The 22,098-nt window shown below is 35.7% G+C and overlaps 1 protein-coding gene across 3 annotated transcripts in view; it reads right to left on the bottom strand.

The window, feature by feature from the left end:
* Positions 1 to 22,098, bottom strand: part of LOC110028198 (mitochondrial inner membrane protein OXA1-like) — a 62,151-nt gene that overhangs the window by 1,296 nt on the left and 38,757 nt on the right. For 2 of the 3 annotated variants that reach the window (XM_020729948.1, XM_020729946.1), the window contains exons 8-10: positions 13,650 to 13,704; positions 13,290 to 13,536; positions 64 to 117 (exon numbers count right to left, since the gene is read on the bottom strand). In XM_020729948.1, coding sequence (XP_020585607.1) covers positions 64 to 117; positions 13,290 to 13,536; positions 13,650 to 13,704 — 356 coding nt within the window. Of the gene's footprint in view, positions 1 to 63; positions 118 to 313; positions 643 to 13,289; positions 13,537 to 13,649; positions 13,705 to 22,098 lie in introns of those variants that run through there. The other variant, XM_020729949.1, reaches the window with a different exon arrangement.

Here is a 22,098-nt window from a genome sequence, read left to right on the forward strand (position 1 = left end):
AAAACAATGTTTAAAAATTGGTATTAAGTCAAATGCTCCCTTGAAGGGCATAAAAATGAGCACCTTGTGATAAGTCCAAGTTGTTTCATCATCATAGCTTGGGATAAATAGAGATTCCTGAAACAAGGGCATCATAGGGAAGATAAAGAGAACCTTCAACGAAGTAAAGGCTTTTTATGAAAAAAGACAAACTAAAGAACCAAACTCATACAAATACTCGGAAAACACAGCATCACTATGAACTCAAATATTATGGCTTCCTATGTTGGTACACGGAAGTACCAAATCCATTCAAAATATAAATCAATCATATTTGCATCATAGCCCTGAATGGGGATGATCTCATTTGCAAATACTAAAAATGATTTACAAGAGAGGGGCTAGCAAAATAGTTATCACATGAATGACTAAATGGGAAAAGAGATATTCAAATTTCATAATGAAGCTTACAAAGGTACGTCACAACTCATAACTCACAAGTTATAAGCGAGAGAGAATGAGAGATGAGAACTCCTTTAGATGCGAAAGAGGTGAAACTCGCACGATGATGAAGTGAAAACCACTCTAGAGGCTTTCACTCAAAGCTTCTCCCAACTTGAAACAAAAACTAAATGGTCGCAGCTGCAGTCCGCATGTTAGGGCCTAGTAAAGAGAAACAGTATATTTATAAGAATTGAAATTATGGTATTTTATTTAAAATATTTATTATTTAATTAAAATTAATTATTTAATCTAAGCCACCCATTTATGATCATATGGCTAAAATTAACTTTCATAAAATAATATGATTTTAATTATTTAATTTATATTTCTCTTAATTTATTAAATTTATAATTATTTTTATTTATATATATAGTTATTTAAAATTAACTTTTCTAATTCAAACAATAACGAGTCGAACACGATCAAGCACATATCTGTTTATGTACGGCTTGTTTATAAACCGAACTAAAAAAAACTATTCATGTTCGACTCATTTGTCTAACAAACGATTCAAACACAAGCTCTATGCTAAGCCAAACACGAGCTATTTGCCAACGATGAACTTTTTTGACAGCCTTCAATTTGACAGACCCATGAACGGACTTTCCACCAGTGCTATTTTTGTTGTGATGACATAAATTGAAGTATTATATTTGTATAATTTAATCATGGCTCAAATAATATTTGAGCAATATTCTTAAATAATATAATAGAGTGAGTTCAGCTATAACAATGTTTGATATAATTAGTTATACAAAAGATTCCCAAAGGCATGAGACTGCAACATGGTGGAATGTTGTCACAATCTTTAATTCATATAACAGGTTCCCATAAAAAGCTATATCATATGATAAAGATACATAACTAGAGATATAACTCATCAAAATATCAAGCATTACATCATTACAAGTGATCTACACAAATATAAATAGGGCTGTAAAAAAGGCTCATAGTTCGCCGACAGTTCGCTTTTGACTCACTGAATTGTTCACATCTGAATGGTTCGTTAGGCTGATGAGCCAAACGTGAACAATTTATTAGTGAGACAAACATGAACAAATGAATTATTAATTTAATTATATCAATGAATTTATTAAATTTGAATAAATTAATATTTGAACCAAATACGAGAATAATTCGAGCAAACAATTCAAATAAACAGACGATTTGTAAGCCATTTTGAATGCGAGTCAATCATCGGAACACGGACAAACCAAGGCTTGCTCAAATTTGTCCCATTTACGAGCGCTTATTGTGTGCGCACGCACGCAATAATTTTTCCCCATTTACACCCGAAAGCACAATGGAGTACTATAACACATGTAAATAACATAAAAATGTGTTGGGAAATAACTCTATGTTGGAGAGCTGTGATATGAAATTAAACAAACATTTAAATGGAACAATGGATTTATATCATTATGAAAAAATTAAAAAAAAAACATACCAAGTTTCTTATAGAATAATTTGCAGTCAATTATAACATTCAGAAACTTTTTTTTGAAATTAGTTTATATGAAATTTTATATGATATATACTCCACAGACGTCACTACAAAAGCGGGACTAAGGGCCCGTTTGGCGCAGCTTATTGCTGTGTCCGGGGTTTCAGAACGCCGTGGTGGCGTTTGTTTAACGCGTTGGATCCGATAGTTGGATAACGCGCGTAAATTTTTGTATAGTAATATCCTCGATTGTTCGCCGTTGGGAGAGCTCTGAGTTCCGCGTATAGGGTGAGCTTATTACCCCTCATCCCCTCGATCCCGTCTCCTCTGTCGTTGCCCTAGCTCTGCGAGCAAGCTTCTGTGCTCGGCTCTCGATATCGTGCACCCTTCCCCTCTCCCACTTCTCGTTCGTTAGGTGGTGGATCGAGAGGTACCGATTCTTCTCGCATTTTCTTGAAAGTTTTACGAGAGTTTTGTTCCTGGATCGAGAGGTATCGAGTCTTGTCCTCTTCGCATTTTCTGAGTTCTATGATTCAAAAATTTTTTTTTCCTATCTCCAATAATGAAATTGATTTTTGATGGATTTTTTGCTCCATCTGAATGGCTAGTTGGTGGAAACCATTAGATTCATGAGCTAGATGGTGGCTTTTGTGATATTTATAAGATTGGTCGAATCATGAATATTTCTGCAATGCTTATATTTCCCGTTTGAAAATTTTGAATCATGAATCTTATAGATGGTGGATTTTTTATGGATTATTCGCTAGTACTGCAATGCTTATATGCTTTCTGTTGGGTGTCATACAATTCATATGATGAATTCTAAGCTTCCCCTGAATTACATGTTTTACAGAAATGATATATGCTCAGTCGTGTTCTCTGAGAAATTTTTGGAGAAAAAGGAAATCACTTTAGGTCTTACTCTTTGGAGAAACTGTTTCGAGTTCTTATGTAGTTACGAATCTAACACCTAAACATTCATATTCACACGCATACCACTCAAATGTTAGTGAATTTTTTGGCACCTTCTATTGAGGCGTAGATTTGTTGCCATCTGTGGTTATGTTTGAAACTTTTGTTTCCCGTTAAGGCCATCTTTCTTTCCTATAGACTGCAAAAGTCTTTCCTGTGAAGTTCCTCTACTGGGATGGTTTATTTGTTTTGTTTTAGGGGACATTTACATACATATCACATATGTCTCATGTATTTACAAATCTTACGCCTAAACATTCATAATGACATGCACACCACTCATACTTCATTCACTAGATGGTTCGGCTACTAAAAATATCAAAGCAGATATGTAAATATGTTGATGAGGAAATTGCAACACTGTGGTATATTGAGCCTTATAAGTTGCATCATGTGGGAATGTATGGCTAAATTACTCATATTATGAGGCATATGAATTGGGTTGTTTTGGTGTTTCTTTTATTAGTTAAAACTTATAGTTTGCTCTCACTTTTCAATGTTTAGAATGATGGGGAAATATTGGAATGCAGGAATGTTTCTTTTGATCGAATTGTTGGCTACAAAAAAACACATGTTTAGGCTTCCACGATATTTCTGCTCTTATATTGTCATTGTGCTTTGCAATATATAGTGGGGAAAGCTTGGTAATATTGTTTGATACATTCCTATGAGGTTTTCTTGCTTCCTTTGATGTTGATGGTTCCTGTGAAGTGTTTTAATCTGTTTCTTTATTACCAAAAATGAAGTTTATGAAATTTGGGATTTTTTTTTTTTTGATTCGAGAAATATGCACAAGTTCATTTATCTGGAAGAGATGTTGGGGGTACGCATGTTCCTTTATCTTCAATCATTTGCCAGCCATGTTGCTTGCTGGGTTGCATTCGACACTCTTGAAATTGCACACAGAGAAAAGCCTACAAAATTCAGTTTTTGGTTTCTACTTTTTTTTTTCTTTTAAAGACTGGCAGAATTTTAGTGATATGTATGGAGCTTGATTAGTTGAGAGCATGTTGTAGTAAGCTTCTATATTTGAGATCTTGTTCATAGCTATGTAATCTTATAGATTTGCTTAATAAAACTTTCGTGGATTGTCTTCTGTGAATGTAGGTCATTGGTCGAACCACATAAATCTCTTGTTTACTAGTTTTTTTTTTTTTATTTGTAAATTGAAACGTTGTGGAAATGATGTTGGTTGTCGGTATTTATTTATAATATGTTCTTTTTTTTTTAAATTGCAAATGATTATTTCATAAGTTGTGGAATTGATTTGGATGAAGTTGGGCTATTTTTTTACACATTTAGAAAGTACTTATTTTCCTTTGTTCGCTAAAGTTCAATGTCTAAGGCGACTGACGGTGGTCCCTCCGCAATTTGGAATAAAAAAGTTACAAATATATTTTGTGATCTATATATTAAGGAAATTGAACTGAGGAATAGACCTACCACGTATTTTAATAAGGAGGGTTGACAAAATATTGCTAAGAGGTTCAAAGAATTGACTGGAAGAGATTACAACAGGCTTAAATTCAAAAACAAATAGGACCAATTGAAGAAGGAATGAAAAGTATGGAATGAGCTGAAACGTGGATCTACCAGATTGGGTTGGGATCTCATTAAACGAACTATCGATGCTCCAGATGAATGATGAGCTGAAAGATTGGAGAAAATAAATACAAACTTATTTTGTTAATTCCATTATTTTTGGTTAATGCCTGGTTAATGCCTAAACCCGTCTAATAAATGTCTTATGTTGCATGTCATGCCAACAGCCAAAAAATATAGGCAGTGCAGAATTGATCCAAAGTTTGAGGAAAAACTGGACATATGTTTAAGGGGGTTGTCGCGACTGGAAAGAATGCATTCAACCCAAATGAATTGGGATTTGCAGGAATACCAGATGACTTGCCACCTGAACAGGTCATAGCTGATGAAGAAGAACCTAGTGTTAACCAAAATGAGATGGGAGAGTCCGGTTCCATGTCCAAAAGGCCTAGCTTTGGCAGGAGGAAGAAAGAGAAAGATAGTTTCGTGAAAAGCTCATTTCATCAACTAATTGCTGCTTTTACAGCTCCGCCTCCCCCATACAACACCATCTAAGACTGTGTTGCCATTTTAAATATTATTCCAAAAGTAGCTGTTGATATGTGCTTTCAGCAAAATGTGTTAAAAAACTTAAGACCCTACTCGTAGGCAAATATTTATGGTCATACGGCACGAGTTGCACATTGAATATTTACATGTTTTAGTAGAAGAATGAGTCTGTTTTGTATTAATTTGTCACTAGATGTATTTCATTTTATGTACTTCATTTCCTGTGCTTTGTACTCCGGAACAATTTATGTCATTTTCCTTATGCTTTCTTCATTATATGTATTTCAAACTATTGTTTCATTTTGTTGTCACCACTTTTCCATAAATTATTTCATCCTAATGCATTTATAATTTCAGGATGAATCCACATCGAGAATGTCGTAAAAGAATGACATGGGCTGCAGCAATAGCGATATTATTGTTGGAATATTACCGCTCAAGCACTAGACGGATACCACGCATGACGTCTTTATATGTTGATGACAAATGGGTGGGTGAGATGCTTGTTGGACATCTGATAAGGTTGTTCAGCAGCATTTTTCGAATGACTGCACTCATTTTTATGGATCTTCTACATGACTTATGTTGTAACCACGACCTCCAAGGTTCTTCTATAACGACCAAGAGATAGGTGTTGGCTATAACATTATGCATTCTCTCACAGAATGAATCAGTTAGAGGAGCTATGGAGCGATTTCAGCATTCCTCAGAAAGAATTAGTCGATACCTCTCCAAATTTATACAAGCACTTGTGAGCTTAGCAGCGCAAAACATTAAGTCATCGGATCCATCGTTCGCAACTATTCTTGAACAAATTGCAAATGATCCCCGTTACATTTCGTATTTCAAAGTAAGTTTATTAGTTTGTTACTTTAACTTCAATACCTGATGAATTGCTAACAGTGAGTAACAGAATTGCATTGGAGCAATCGATGGTACGCATGTGGATGCCCAACTACCAAGCCACGAAAAGATCGCATATATTGGTTCGAGTGGTACAACTACCCAAAATGTTATGGCAGTATGTGACTTCAACATGTGCTTCACATTTGTAATGACGGGGTGGGAAGGAAGTGCACATGACAGCCGTCTTTTTTTCTATGCAACTAGGAATATAACACAGTGTTTCCCTCACCCGCCTCCAGGTTTGTTCATCTTACTTAAACCTCTCATTAATTACATTTATTATTTTTAATTAATATTATCTTTCATAACAAGATAGTATTATTTGGTAGATGATGGACATTTGATGCTAAGGGGCTACCTGAAGCCCTATCCAGACACCAGATACCATATTCATGATTTTGAGCAAGCAAGAGCACAATTCGTGGCAGAAAAGAAATGTTTAACAAACGACACTCCTCTTTACGGGGGGTTATTGAAAGAACTTTTGGGGTGTGGAAGAAGAAATGAGTTATCCTACGTGATATGCCCTCGTATTCATTTCCCAAACATGTGCATATTATGGTGGTCACTATGACACTTCACAACTTCATCCACCGACATCCCTCTCATTCATATACGGACTTCAATATGGCTGATGATGATCAAATTATTGACTCTCTAAAATCTCTAGCTGATAATGAGATCGAGTCGATTGAATATGAAAATCATGACAGTGAGGCTGCAGCCGAGATGGCTGCTTTCAGGGAGTATATCGCAGATGCTATATTTGGATGTTGATTCAACGCTTTTTCATTTATTATATGTTCATTTGGGATGTAATCCAATATAGTATGGATTTGTATTTTAAGGTTTTATTAAGAATTTTGTATCTTTCATTTGGGATGTAATTCATTGCAGTATGATTTTGCATTTTGTTTTAAATTATTTATTTTGCCTTGTTTAGTTTTAGGTTTTTTTTTTCTTTTTTAGTTTTTATTTAGTTTTTGTGATCTGACATAATATTATATTTTTTATTGTTTTATCTCAGCAGCAGTATGAACTTTATGATTTCAGGGACCTCCTGAGTTGTGTTGTGTTACTGCAGACTGCATGCTCCCTTACGTCACGTCAGCAGCATAGCAATGAGAGACGGTTTTACGGTTGTTATAGGGGTGTTTCAACAAGATGTGGTTTCTTCCGTTAGGCCGCCATTCTGACATGCTCCCAGGCCGACAGTGATCATGTTACGATGGTTTCCCAAGAGAACAGTGCCGCTGAGAAGAGAAGACGTCAGAGTTTTAAATTGAACATTTTAATAATTTTACTTGTAATCGTAATTATATTTCTTCTTGTTTTATTTGTTTTGATACTTACGAAGTGATGAGCAATATATTTTAATTTATGTAACTGAACTGTAATATTTTGAGACATTTGTTTTATCTATTATTTTTCATAAATAGTTTTGTCGCAAACAACTTAACCAAACAGGAGCAGAATGATTATTTATCCAACAACTTTCAGTAAGCTATTCTGAAGAAGCTGCCTCAAACAGCAAGTCAGCTTATTCTGATAATCTACAGATTATCAGATTATCAGAATAATTTGTTTATCAGCATATTATAAATAATCAAGAGCTGCCCCAAACAGACTCTAAGCCACTCATTATATTGCATTTAAAAATTACATTAATTTATTAAATTTTTGCTCAATGTTTACATAGCTCACACTTTGCTTTTTAGAGATATTTAAGAAAGTATAATTTTGGTATATGATTGAATAAGACATTTCAAGCAGCACAGGAAATCATTTGTGGAATGGAGTCAGCATCACCTAATAATATACCATGCCATGTAAGAAGAATATTTTCTGTATGCCGTCCTTACGCAAGCTACATACAGATGACGGATACACCTGCGAGGTGTTTTTTTTTTTTTTTCGTCGGTGCATCACATCCGTCGTCCATACGTAGCTCACGTACGGGCGACCTACGCAAAATTTTTTTCACCATGTAAGATAGGTCACAAACATAAAAGATTGTGGCTTTTACAAAGTGAAATCCCATGATTTTAAAACTGTCCTCTCTAATGAAGAACATGAGAGCATCTTTAGGCTATTTGAAGGAATCATTTTCCTTTCAACTTTTTGTGCATGGAGATCATTTTCATACATGTTTTTATCAATTAATTTATCAAATACATACCATCCAATTCCTATGCATATACATATTTAACACCTAAACTTTGCTTTTTTATATTTTGCACCACTAAAATTTTTCATATCACATCAACAATACTATTTTAAACTTTGAAAAGATAAATACACATGTCCATGCATAAATATAATGGCAAGTATGTAAAAGATGAAATACACCTCAACAAGCTATGAATTCTGCTTTTATCATAGACGAAGCTATAAGTAACTGCTTGACACTTTCCTAAGTCTCAAATCTTCCAACTAACAAGAAAATATAGCTTGTAGTGAATCTTCTACTATCGAGGCAACCACCAGAAGTCAGGGTTTGAATACCCCATTATCTCTAAATGATCTTATTTATGATATGTGAGCATAGTTTTAATTCTCTTTAAATATTGCATAAACCGCTTTATTGCTTTCTAATAATTCATTCCCGGATTACTTAGATATCTGCCAAGCATTCCAATAATGTATGCACCATGCAGGCACATACAAACTTGAGCATACATAGGATTCCCTACTGTAGATGCAAAAGGGAACTTTTCCATATCTTTCTTTCCAAGATCATTTATTGGGCATTGAAGCATGCTAAACTTATCACCCATAGTATATCTTCTGTGCACAATCCTTCATACTAAATCTACTGATTATATAATCGATATATATTGTTTGTGATGGCTAAGTATACCAGAAGAACAATCTGGATAAATTTGTATACCCAACACAAAAGATGCATTCCAATGATCTTCCATTTCAAATTTCTTAGAATCTCTTAGTTTCATTCAAAAAAAGCTATTATCACTACTTACTAGTAGAATATCATCGACATATAACACAAAAATGATAAATTTACTCTCACGGACCTTATGATAAATGCATTGATTAATAGTATTTTCTTTGAAATCAAAAGAAGTAACCACTTGATCAATTTTTTTATACCATTGATGGGATACTTGTTTTAAACCATAAATAGATTTCTTTAATTTGCAAATCAGATGTTTAGAATCAATAGTTCGAAAATTTTTTGGTAACAACATAATATATCGTTCCATCGATGTCACAATTAAGAAACATTGTATTTACATTCAATTGATGTAGTTCTAAATAAAAATGAACGACTAGTACCATAATGATTCTAAATGAGTCTTCTGAAAAAATTGGAGAGAAATTTTCTTTATAATCAACATCTTCCTTTTTAATCTTTAGCAACAAGATGCGTCTTATATCCTTTGATATTACCTTTTGAATCCCATTTGATTTTAAGAATTCATTCACAACCTATTGAGTTGTATGATAAAACATTCTTCTTTACCAATAGATCACTTTTCATCTCATCATTCATGACTTCTATTAATTTATGGGAGTTAGCACTATGTTTGACATGACTAAAGATTTCAGAACACTTTTCAATCCAATATCAAACTAATGCTCTTTGAGACATGCGACAAAATCATCTGAAATCATTATTCTCCTCTCTCTAGTTGATCTCCTTAAGAGCACTTCAAGTTGAGATTGTTGTGATTATGTAATATGAATAGAAGGTAACTAATATCTTGATTATCTTGATTTACAATTTAAATATTATTATGTACATTTATCTAATCATTTTCAATTCTAATAATAGGAATAGTAATATATTCACCTTCAAAGATAAAATTCCTAAGTTTTTTACTACCACCATATTCAACATCCTAAATAAATTTAGCATGACACATCTCAAAAAAGAACTTATTTGAGGGGTCATAAAACTTAAAACACCTTGACATTTTTTTAGTATACAATACAATAGTAGATAATAGTTCTTGAGTCCAATTTTCTTTCATTAGGCTTATATTGCCTAGCCTCAATTATATCACAAACACTAAATTATAAACTAATGTATTTCTCACACGAGCTTGTAAAACGGTCCATGTATTGAATCTTGAAGTGATCAACTTCCTGATTCACACTCGAAGATGAACTCCAGTATGGTGAAGGAAAACTAATGAAAGCGCTCTTCGCGATGAAGGTTACCCCTAGCCCGAAAACGGTTCTCAAATAATTGATTATGAATGAGACCTATGATGGCTATCCAGCCACAAATGTGTCTGGGACGTTAACGTGAATGACATAAGGAGACTACAATGAAGGTTGCCCACAAACCTAAAAGTAATTTTTATAGACTTGATATCTGAATGGGATGCAGAAACATTACCCCACAATAGTCATGCCCTAAATGTTGATGCGAACAACCTTTTGAGACTATAGTGAAGGCTGCCCCAACATTAAAGAATGTTCCAAAGGTGCAAAAGAGTTTCTTTTGCTAGTTGGATAATGTATATTGTTAGGAAAAGAAGCAGAGACTTAACGTTGCGAACTTGAAGACTATGTCAAACGAAACTTTGTTTCTCACAGAAGATCCCAAACTAATGTATGTCGGAAGAGTCACGATGGTAGAGTAATTATTTAGTGTTTTAGCGTTGCACGAAAATCAAACATACTCAAATAATTAAAGTGACAAGTAGTAGAGATACCAAAAGTTTTTACATAAAAAAATCATGGAAAAGGAAAATAACCACGGAGTCTAGCACTGTTGAAATAATTCACTATGTAATGATGAGTGCACAGACTCACTCTTCTCTTGAGTTAAGAAAGAAAGAATTACAAAATTAATGTACAACGATATTACAACAACATAACCGAAACAGGCCATGAAAGTTGTAGTCAATTGTTATAGAGGCAGTAGGCCACCGTGAATGTTGTAGACGGTGGCAGTAGCGCCGACTTGTTATAGAGGTCGTAATTGAAAGCAATGGTAATAGTCCGCCATGTAGGCCATAAATGGTTGCTTTAAGAGCAACGGTTGACCACAGAGTCATAGTAAGGAGTTGCAAGAGACGAGTCACTTAGGTCATGGTTGGTCACATGTGTCGTGGTGGTGATCTATGATAATGTCCATGGGTCGCAAAGGCCAGAGTTGGAAGTAGCATGAGTTGTGGGTCACGTGCAGCGTAGTTAGTCATGTGGGTCATAACTGAGAGCTGAATAATGCTCGTAGGCCGCAAAGGCTAGAGTTGAGAGTTCCGTGAACTGTGATAATATCAATAGGCAGTAGAAGTCGGAGATGGAAGCTACACTAGTTGTGATGACGTTTGTAGGCCGCAGAAACCGGAGTTATGAGCTGCAAGAATTATTATAATGTTTATCCGCTACAGAGACCGAAGTCGGGAGTTGCACGAGTTGTGATAAATTCTATAAGCCGCAGAGGCAGGAGTTGAAAGTTGTACAAATTGTGATTAAATTCGTAGGCCGCAGAGGCTAGAGTTGAAAGTTGCACGAGCTGTAATAATGTTCGTAGGCCGCAAAAATCGAAGTTGAAAGTTACATGAGTTGCGGTCTGTGTACGACGTAGTTGGTCAAGTAGACCGTAGTGGGCAGCTGTAATAACATTATTATGTTGCAAAGGCAATAATTTAGAGTTGCACAAACTCTGATAATGTCCATAGACCACAAAAGTCGGAGTTTGGAGCTTCACGAGCTATGATAACATCCGTAAAAAGCAGAGATTGGATTTGGGAGTTACCCGAGTTGTGATGATCTCCGTAGGCTGCACATGTGGAGTCGGGAGCTATTCAAGTTGTAAACTGCATCAGGTCGTAATTGGCTACATAAACCATAGTGGCGGGTTGAAAGGCGAGAGCTTCAAGAGTCGAAAGAAAAACATTGCGTCTTGAGTACAGTGATTGTAAGCCGTTATTGTGGCGTGCATTGTTACACTATCTTTGGGAGTCCTCGTTGCACTGTCTTTAGTGTGGATTGTTACAATGCATTTGGGGTACGTGTCACACCATCTATGAGGCATTATTACACCATCTTTGAGGTATGATACTTCATAGGATGTCTCGTTACTTCGTAATGTATGTCAAGATTCCATAGAGCACAGCGTAATTGCGCAAGGGTTTCGTTGCAATGAGCTGAAGGCGATCGACGATAGTCAACATGGGACGGCGAGTTGTGGTTGATGATGGTCGGAAACTGTATGAGCGGAAAAAGTTCGCTGAATCTTCAATGTACAAATGACACTGTGCTTCAACTTCTTCTCCCAATCCTTCTTTAGGCTCAACCCTCAATCCAAGTTTTAGGTCTTAGTCCCCTCATAAACGGGTAGAGGGCCTTTTTACAAAATCAAAGAGAGGTCTCTCGACAAATCAAAAGAAAAACTAAACCACTCCATGGGGAAGTCCGAATAGGTTTCCCTAATCAAACGATATTTTGAAGACATTTAGTGTCTTAATGATGTCAGAATTATGTGATCATTGGCTCATTGTATTCCTCTTGTCGAGATAATCGATTTGACTTTAAGCTTGTTAAATTTGAAATTCATTTGACTTTATAATTAAGCGCTGAAAGCTTTCAAAAATAACTTAACACTGGTCTAAACTTGATTTTCCCCATATTGGCCCATTTTTTGGTGTCATTGAGTTTATCTCATCGAGTCGGTCAGTTTGACTTCAGATTGTTGAAATCGGAATTCTGAACACTGGTTTATACTTTATAATCAAGCGCTGAAAGCTTTCAAAAATAACTTAACACTGGTCTAAACTTGATTTTCCCCATATTGGACCATTTTTTGGTGTCATTGGTCTATCCCATCGAGTCGGTCAGTTTGACTTCAAATTGTTGAAATCGGAACTTTGGATGATTTTTAATTGAATTTTGAACAATTCTTGCTAAGAAATTACCTCAAAGTTCATCTCACACCTCGGGATTCACAAAAAATGAAAATTTTTTGATAACGTATAGGTTTTGGCCTAATCATTCCTCATAGTTATTTACTTGATATTTGGTAAAGGTGGTATGTTCTTAGTATAAAGCTGCAAATAATAAAATTTTCTTAATATCAATGAACATCATAATCGTCATAATTTCATCACATTAAATAGCTGCATTTTTTTTAAGGGGCTCAATTTTCACTAAAGGTCATACACCCTCAAACAACATCCCTTTGTACCATCTGTTTATAAAAACGTTTGCATTCTGATTTTGAGCATCAAAGATGATTTTTCAAACGCTAGGATTAAAATGTCACATAAGAATTAAAAACGCTGCATCATATATCAGGCAAGGAGTAATCTCGTAGTCCATTACCTAGTTCTTAATATGTAAAAGCAGCTCATGATATTTAAGAAACCAAGGGCCGAGTATAATTTATAATGTAAACAAAATTTTAGCTGAAATTCACCTCTTTTGGTATTTGTTTCTGGCTTTAACGGTCTTCTCAAGATTCTTAATGCGTTGGCTGATAACAGCAGATGAAGATGGCCTTTGTTCAGGAGATTTAACCGCTGCTTCATTCTCCTGAGTGGAAGAGGCTGCAGGAAGAACTGGTTTGGATGTGCCGAAGAAGAAGTTCGGCTGTGATGCCAGCTCTAGCTTGGGAACGGCCTCAGGAAGATCTAAGAACTTCCTTACTGGTGGGCGTTTGAGTACTGTTTTAGGAGCAAAAAGGTTCGATGTCACCCATTTAAGATTTTCTATTTTATTTATTTGTGTATTCATTTATTTTTTCATATTTTTTCCTTCCAAAACATGACTTGCTTACCGAATCCATATAGAAGGGAGAAAAGGTTGGATGTCACCCAGTAACAGAAGATTGCCTGCAAAGCAATAAATATGTATAGTCATAATAATGAAAAAGAAAAAAGTAGCTTCCTAGGTGTTATGGAATAACGACGCAAAAGCATATATTCAATACCATTAACCACACAGTTTCCTCCAAAATTGCTCCGTCAAAGATAATGTAAACCTCACAAAAGTTGACAAAAAGAAAAAAGGTAATTAAGATCAAACAGGATGTGACAGAACGAATGTCTCAGTCAAAAAGAGCTTTCTCAACTGCTCTCAGAAATTTCAATTGCTTAGTGATTTGGAGCCTAATTGGAAGCCGGCAACAGCAGGCACCAAATGGGTACCTAAGCGCCTGGATCGAGAGGGGGCAGCACCAATGCGCCTATTTCAAGCACCGCCATGCCTGGATATAGAGGGCGGAGCACCAGTGTCAATTTCAAGCGGCAACAATGCTTTGATTCGTGACTTCAACCCAAGCGAGTAGAAGACAGCACCCAGGAGCGGCGCGCTATGGCAGCATGAGTGATTGTATGCAGTTTGGGATTTAAGTTCTTCTTTCACGATAGATTAGTTGAACTCTCTCACGGTGTATTCTCAATGGTATGTAATATGTGTGAAGAGGCGTTGTGTCAAGAGGGTGAATTTTGGAGAACCATTTCTCATCTGATATATAGAGAGGAAGGAATGAAAATTGTTGTAATTTCCAGTGGTGAACAAAGTGCGTCTAAATAGTGCAATTCTGTACTATTCTCCTTTCATAGTGAATTTTTTGGTCTGGTGTTGGTCCATGAATTTTTCCTGTTCTCAAGTTTTTAACATCAATTTTTGTGTTTTTTTCTAAATTTCTTTCCTGCAGTTTTTTTGTACAATTTATTACTCCAAATATCTCAAATTGGTGTGTTTTCTGCAGTGTAATTTTAGTTGTAAATCGATCAAATCTCAAGTTTTTCATCCCAATAAGTGATACCAGAGCGGGTTTCTTTTATGAAAACTTCTGATTTGAGTCAAAACAATGGTCGACAAAACGAGATACAAGATGGAGAAGTTCAACGATTTGAACTTTACGTTTTGGAAGATGCAAGTGGAAGATTTGTTGTATCAAAAGAAATTTATATATACCACTAGAAAAAATCACCAAGAAGCGTAAATCGACGACTCTGAGGGAATGGAAAGTGCTTAATCAAATAACCCTGGGCTTGATCTGTCATTTAATTTCCTCATATGTTGCTTTCAATATATTGAATGAGAAATCTAGGATGGATCTTATGGCAACATTGATAAGGATATATGAGAAATCTCCTGCTTCAAATAAGATTTTCTAATGAAGAGATTATTAAATATGAAAATGGTGGAAAAAAAATCAGTGGCTCAACAATTGAATAATGTCAACACTGTAACAACTGTATACTATGGGCATCAAATTTGATGACAATATTAAATCACTGTTAATTCGATCTTTATTGTCAGATAGCTGGGATAGACGGGTCATGGCGGCAAGCAACTCTTCAGGTAATATAAAGTTAAACTTTGATGATATAATAGGATTAATGTTGAATAAAAAAGTCAGCAAAAAAGTAGCAAGTGGTGAATCAGCAAGTTCTGGGTTAAATGTTGAGAACAGAAGAAAGAATTTGAATAGTATTACAAGGAGAGACAAATTCAAGCCCAAAAAAGGAAGGCCTGGGTCAAGGAAAGAAAACGATAGAGGTGAATGTTTGAACTGCAAGAAGAAAGGTCATTTCAAGAACTGCAAAGCTTCAAATAAAGCTTATGATGGAGGCCAAGGCAGGAATCTCTTCACAAATGTATACACATGAGAATTTAATAGAGATTGCCTGGTTTTATCTCTAGTCAGTACTAAATCTTAGATAATAGATTAAGCTGCATTTTTTTATGCATGCCCCAACAAAAAAGTGTTTAAAAACTACACTCAATATGTAGTATCATAAAAAATGGTAATGTTGATAATAAGTTTCCAAATGAAATAGTCTAGAAGATCAATGAAGTTAGATATGTTGCAAGTCTGAAAAGAAATCTACTCTCGATGAGCCAATTGACAAAATCAAGGTACGTGACTACTTTCACAAGTGATTTGTGGAGGCACAATTGAAGACACTTTTCACCAGATCAATAAGATGATAGAATCCATTGAAGTGACTAGAACCAAGTTCGACTCAAATCACTAGCACCGCGGGCTTGACCATAGGAACGAGAAAGTTAATGAAGTCGCAACATTCTAAGTATAAGCTTCATGATTTCAGGTCTATAGAGTTAGATTTTTGTAAAGATTGTGTATATAACAAGCAAAAGAAAATTTCATTCTTCGAAAGTAGGTCAATGGTGAAGTCTCATAGCTAGAGTTAGTGCATACCGACGTATGGGTCTTACTTCAGTTCAGTTCATTGGATGTTCCCATTACTTTGTCACTTTCATTGATGATCACAAATGAAAAGTATGTGTTTACTTTTTAAAGCATAAATTTAATGTATTTGGACTATTTAAGAAGTGGAAGGCCATGATATAAAAAGAAATAAGCTTGAGACTTAAGTATCTTAGATCAGATAATAGTAGTGAATATCGTGATCAGAGTTTTAGGAGTTACTGTGCATCAGAGGGGACCAGACAATAGTTCACAGTTTTAAAGACTCCACAACAGGATGATGTGGCTGAGATCATGAATGAACCATTATAGAGTGTGTCAAGAATATGAGATTGCATGCAGGTTTATCATAGCAATTCTGGGCAAAAACAGCGAACACACTTGTTTATCGAATTAAACGTGTTTCGTCGGTATCTTTAAAGAAAGACTTACTGAAGAAAACTGGAGTAAAAAGTAAGTAAATTTATATCATCAAAAGTTATTTGATTGTTTTGCATATCTTCATCATGATGTAGGGCTCAAAGTAAATTTAATATGAATTTTGTCAAGTGTATTTTCGTTAGGTATTATTCATATGAATCTGGATACAAATTATGAGATTCTGAAAATCAGAACTTCATCATCAATAGAAATGTCACTTTGAAAGAAATCGAGATGTACAAGAATAAGAACATAACTCAGGATTGCCCGTCAGTTATTTCTAAAGAGTCCAAAAATATTAAAATAGAAGATACTAATGATTAGGAGGATGGAGAAAAGAGAAGTGCTCAATCTGATAAAACACAAGAGGCTTCTCAGTCACTTGCTACTGAAGTCATGAAGTCCAAGAGAATATCGAGATCAATACAAATGTATTCTCCTTCTTTGTATTATTTATTGCTAACAGATAGTGGTGAACCAGAGTGTTATCAAAAGGTCACTAAAGTTGAAGATTAAAAATAGTTAGAGATTATTATAAATGATGAAATACAATTATTGAGATCAAATCAAACATGGGATTTAGTGGTATTATTAGATGGGAAAAGAGCAATATAAGACAGTGGTTCTACAGGCTGAAAAAGAAGTTAGATGATAGCAGGCGCTACAAGGCAAGACTCCTTGTAAAGCGGTTTCACCAAAAGAAAGGATTGGACTACACAAATATTTTCTCAAGTAGTGAAGAAAACAACTGCCTGAGTTGTTTTGAGCTTAATAGCAAAGGAAGATCTATCTAGAGCAAATCAATGTAAATACAACATTCCTACATGGACTTCTAGAAGAGGAACTATGTATGTTGCAACTGCAGGGTTATGAGATTCCAAGAAAAATAAGATTTTGCGGATTGAAGAAGAGCCTCCATAACTTGAAGCGGGCTCCGAGATAGTGGTATAGGAGGTTAGAGAATTTTATGTCAGACAATGGGTACATGAATTTTTAGCCAAACCACTGTTGCTTCATCAAAAATTTTAGCAATTGTTATAGCTTCTCTTGTATGTGGATGATATGTTGATTGTAGGAGCAAATATGAAGAAAGCCAAGGACTTAAATAAGCAATTATCAAAGGAGTTCGAGATAAAGGATTTAGGTCCAACCAAGAAAATTCTCGAGATAAGAATCAGCAGAGACAGGAGTGAACATACATTAAAGTTATTTAGGAAGAGTATGTTAAGAAGATCCTAAAGATGCTCAACATGAATGAAGCAAAACCAGTTTGCACCCCCTTCAGTAGTCACTTCAAACTATAAGGAACTATCACCGAAGTCTGAAGCAGAGCAAGCACAGATGGGGAGAAACTTGTGCACTTCAGTAGTTGGAAGTTTGATGTATGCTATGATTTGTACGAAACCAGATATTACACATGCAGTTAAAGTGGTTTGCAATTACATAAGCAATTCTGACAAGCATTATTGGGAGGCAGTGAAGTGGAACAATCAACAAAAAACTTTGCTTTAGAATTGTAGGAATTGATCTACAAGGTATGTAGATTCAGGTCTAGCAGGGGATGTAAATGACAGACAAAGTACAACATAATATAACCTCATATTTGGCAACAGAGTATTTCATTTTGGGCAACACAACAGTGAATTGGGTTTTTAAGTTACAGCAAATTGTTGTAATTTCAACTATGAAACCTAAATACATTGCTAACACTAAGACTAGTAAGGAGATGGTTTGTTTGCAAAGCTTTATGACAGAACTGGGCAAGAAGCAAGGGTTTGGAAATCAGTTGAGGTATCACTTTATTCACTCTCTTAGATGGGAAAAAATATTAAATTAGGACTTCTGACGTAGAGCTACATTCGGATTGGAATATTCGGATGTGTTACGGGAATATTTCATCTACGTTATTTGTTAAAATGATGTGTTATTCGAGTATTCGATCATTTTGTGGTGTTATTGGAAATTATCCTTGTTATTTGATTTGGGCTATGTTATTTGGCATATCCCCCGTGTTATTTCAATTTCCACTATATTATTGAAATAACACAGCCCCAAATCAAGTAATGCGAGGAAATATTCTAATAACACTTTAGTCCCAAATCAAGTAACGCGATGAAATATTCCAATAACACCGCAATATAATCGAATAACACCATATAATACTCGAATAACACATCATTTTTACAAATAACACAAATGAAATATTCAAATCTGAACGTAGCTCTACGTTAAGAGTCCTGATGTAATATTTTTCCCTTAGATGGGTAGTTATTTTTGGAGACGAAACACACATGTTAGATCTTGTATATATGTTGACTAAGGTGATGACTACTGAGAAACTGAAGCTAAGTTTGGCTTCAAATAAATTTTAGAAAGGTTGAGACTAAAGATGAGTCATACTACCGTAAAATTACTATGAATATAATACAATTGTAGAGCTACATGAATTGGATGCAATCAATCTCCCGAGTGAAAAATTATTAAGTGTTATGGTGCATGATTGGAAGCTAACAATAATAGCAGGTGAACAAGGGGTGCCCAAGCACTGTGACCAAAGAGGGGCCCAAGCCCCCATTTCAAGCGCCCACGTGCTTTAATCCACAGAGGGAGGTGCCACGATAGCTTTTAGATTCGTGATTTCAACCCAAGCAAGTAGAAAAGCAACGTTTGGGAGTGGCGCTACAACTCTAGGAGCGGTTTGTACGTGGTTTTGGGATTTAAACCCTTATTTCATGAAGGACTCAAACAGTCTCCTGGTGTATTTTCTTATGAAGCGCAACATGTGCGGAGCGGCGTCTGTGTCGAGAGGATAGATTTAGATGGGCAACTTCTCTTGTGAGATCAAGAGAGGAAGAAGCGTGAATTGTTGTAATTTCTAGTGGCATATAAAGTGCATCTGAGTGGTGTAATTCTGTACTATTCTTCTGTCATAGTAAAATTTTTTGTGTGATGCGGATCCGTAATTTTTATTCCGTTCTCAGATTTTTCAACATTAAATCTTTGTGTGTTTTTTTTAGATTTCCTTATTATGTGCTTCTATTCAATTTACTGTTCAAGATCTATCAAATTGATGTATTTTTCAGAGGTGTGGTTCTGATTGTGAATCAGTCAAATCCCAAATTTTCCACCCCAATAAATCAACTAAAATAAAACAAAGATGTCTGTGTTCGAATGGGCAGGAGAATCTGTTCCTAGTTATGTATCATATGAAGTCAACTCCCTGATAAAGAGTTCAAATAAGGAAGAGAGCAAAATGGACTTGATTACTTTGGACATCAGCACTGCGGGTTCTAGACAAAAGTCTTCCACATACCCATGTAATCTACACTCCAAATTCTTTAGGACTTTCTTAAAATTGGCTCTCGGGTAATTTATTTCTAATAAGGCTGTATTTGACTCTCTAAATGAGACAGCAGTAACTTACATCTGCCTGAAAAAGCTCTATAATCAACGACTTGATAGACTAATGTAGGGCCATACATCTAGCTTGATATAGTTGATCCAAATACATATGATTGTATATAAACCTTCCTCCTGCTACCTTTCACAGTTTTTTCAGAGGAACATAGAAGTTGTATGCCATCTTATCGTTGAGTTGTGGATCCTGATTGGAGTTGGTAGATCACCCATATTCTTGAGTAGTTGGAGCCAGCAGCAGCCACAACAGGTGTCAAGTGGTGCCCAAACATCAAAGCAGATTGGTGCCCCCGCGCCATGGGGGCGCAATTGCGCTTGGCTCCCGAGGGCCGCACCACCGCGGCTGAGAATGCGCGGGTGTGCAGGTTCTTCTATCCCATGTCTCGGGATAGAGCGGCTGGAACTCTCGTACTCAAATGTGGCACGGGACGTCAAGATAGTTTCTTCTCCAATTATGAAATTTAGACTCTCAATTTCAAGATAGGACTGTATTTTCACATGAAGAACTCTCTCGTAAGGAAGATCTCTTGACGATCCTTTTTGTGTGGAACGGTGGAGTGCCGAGAAGAAAGATTTCAGCAATTTCTCGTGTGATTGAGAGATGAGCATCCAGAAATTATTATAAGTTCAAGCTTAGAGAGTTCAACTAACCGGTGTAAGATCTATGCATTTCTCTTGATTTCCATATTAAATTTTTGGTGTGGTGCGGCTCAATGATTTTTTTCCATACTCAAGTTTTTCCAGACATCATCACTGAGTGGTGCCCCGACACCATAGGTGGTGCAATCGCGCTTGGGAGTGGCGTGGGTGCGCTTGCACTTTTATCTCGTGTCTCAAGATTGAGCAGGTGGAAACCCTGCGCCTAGATATGGCGCAAGCGCATCTAGACAGTTTCTTGTCAAGTTAAGAGATTTAATCCCTCGTTTTCAAGATGGAATCGTCTTTTAACGTGAACAACTCTCTCGTAAGGAATCTCTCTTGGCAATCCTTTTGTGTGGAGAGGTGAAGTGTTAAGAAAAAAAATTTCTGCAATTTCTCTCATGTGATTGAGAGAGGAGCATCCTGAAGTTATTATAAGTTTCAAGAGTATAGAGTTCAATTGAGTGGAGTAAGATCTATACATTTCTCTTCATTTTCATATCGAATTTTTGGTGTGATGTAGCTCCGTAATTTTTTTCCAATCTCAAGTTTTTACACGTTAAATCTTGGTGTGTTTTTTCTTGATTTCTTTGTTGTGCGTTTATGTTCGAATTTTGTTTCCGATCTCTCAATTCGATATGTTTTGCGATGTGATTTTGATTGTTAACTGACCAACTCCCGAGTTGTCATCCTAACAAGTGGTATCAGAGCAGGATTTCTTTTATGAAATTTTTGGATTTAAGTGGAAGCAATGGCCGACAAAGCGAAGTTTAGAGTGGAGAAATTCAATAGATGGAACATTTTGCTCTTCAAAATATAAGTGGAAGATTTATTGTATCAAAAAAAAACTATATCTGCCACTACAATGATAACTCTAGAAGTCTGGGAAGTGCCAGATTGAAGAGGCCTAGTTTGATTTGTTTTCATTTTCCTCGTCTGTTGCATTCAACATGGTGAATGAAAAACACATGATGGATCTCATGATGGCACTAGCAAAAATGTATGAGAAACCTTCAACACCAAGTAAATTTTTTGTTGATAAAGAGATTATTCAACATTAAGATGGCAAAAGAGAGTTCAATGATTGAACACTTGAACAATTTCAAAACTTTGACTAGTCAGTTGTATTATGTGATATCAAATTCGATGATGAGGCAGGGAGCTGCCAATTTTGTCTTCATTGTCGGACAGCTATGATTGATTAGTCACGACAATAAGTTACTCTTCAAGTAATATGAAATGGAACTTCGATGACATCATGGGAGTTAGTGATGAATGAAGTAATTTGCAGAAAAGCAGAAAGAGGTGAATTTTCAAGTTCCGCATTGAATGTTGAAAATAAGGGAATGAATCTGGACAAGAATACAAACAGGGACAGATTCAAGTCAAGAAGACGAAAGTCTATGTCAGGTAAAGAAAATAGCACATGAGAATGTTGGAACTGCAGGAAGAAATGTCATTTCAAGCAGAGCTGCAAAACTCTGAAGGCTGGTAGTGGAGTAAAAGCAAGAATCTCTCTGCAAATGTCTTCACAGACGAAATCTAAGGTAACTACTTAGCTTTATCC

The sequence above is a fragment of the Phalaenopsis equestris genome, unplaced genomic scaffold (genome assembly GCF_001263595.1).
Source record: "Phalaenopsis equestris unplaced genomic scaffold, ASM126359v1 Scaffold000504, whole genome shotgun sequence".
Classification (NCBI taxonomy): domain Eukaryota; kingdom Viridiplantae; phylum Streptophyta; class Magnoliopsida; order Asparagales; family Orchidaceae; genus Phalaenopsis; species Phalaenopsis equestris.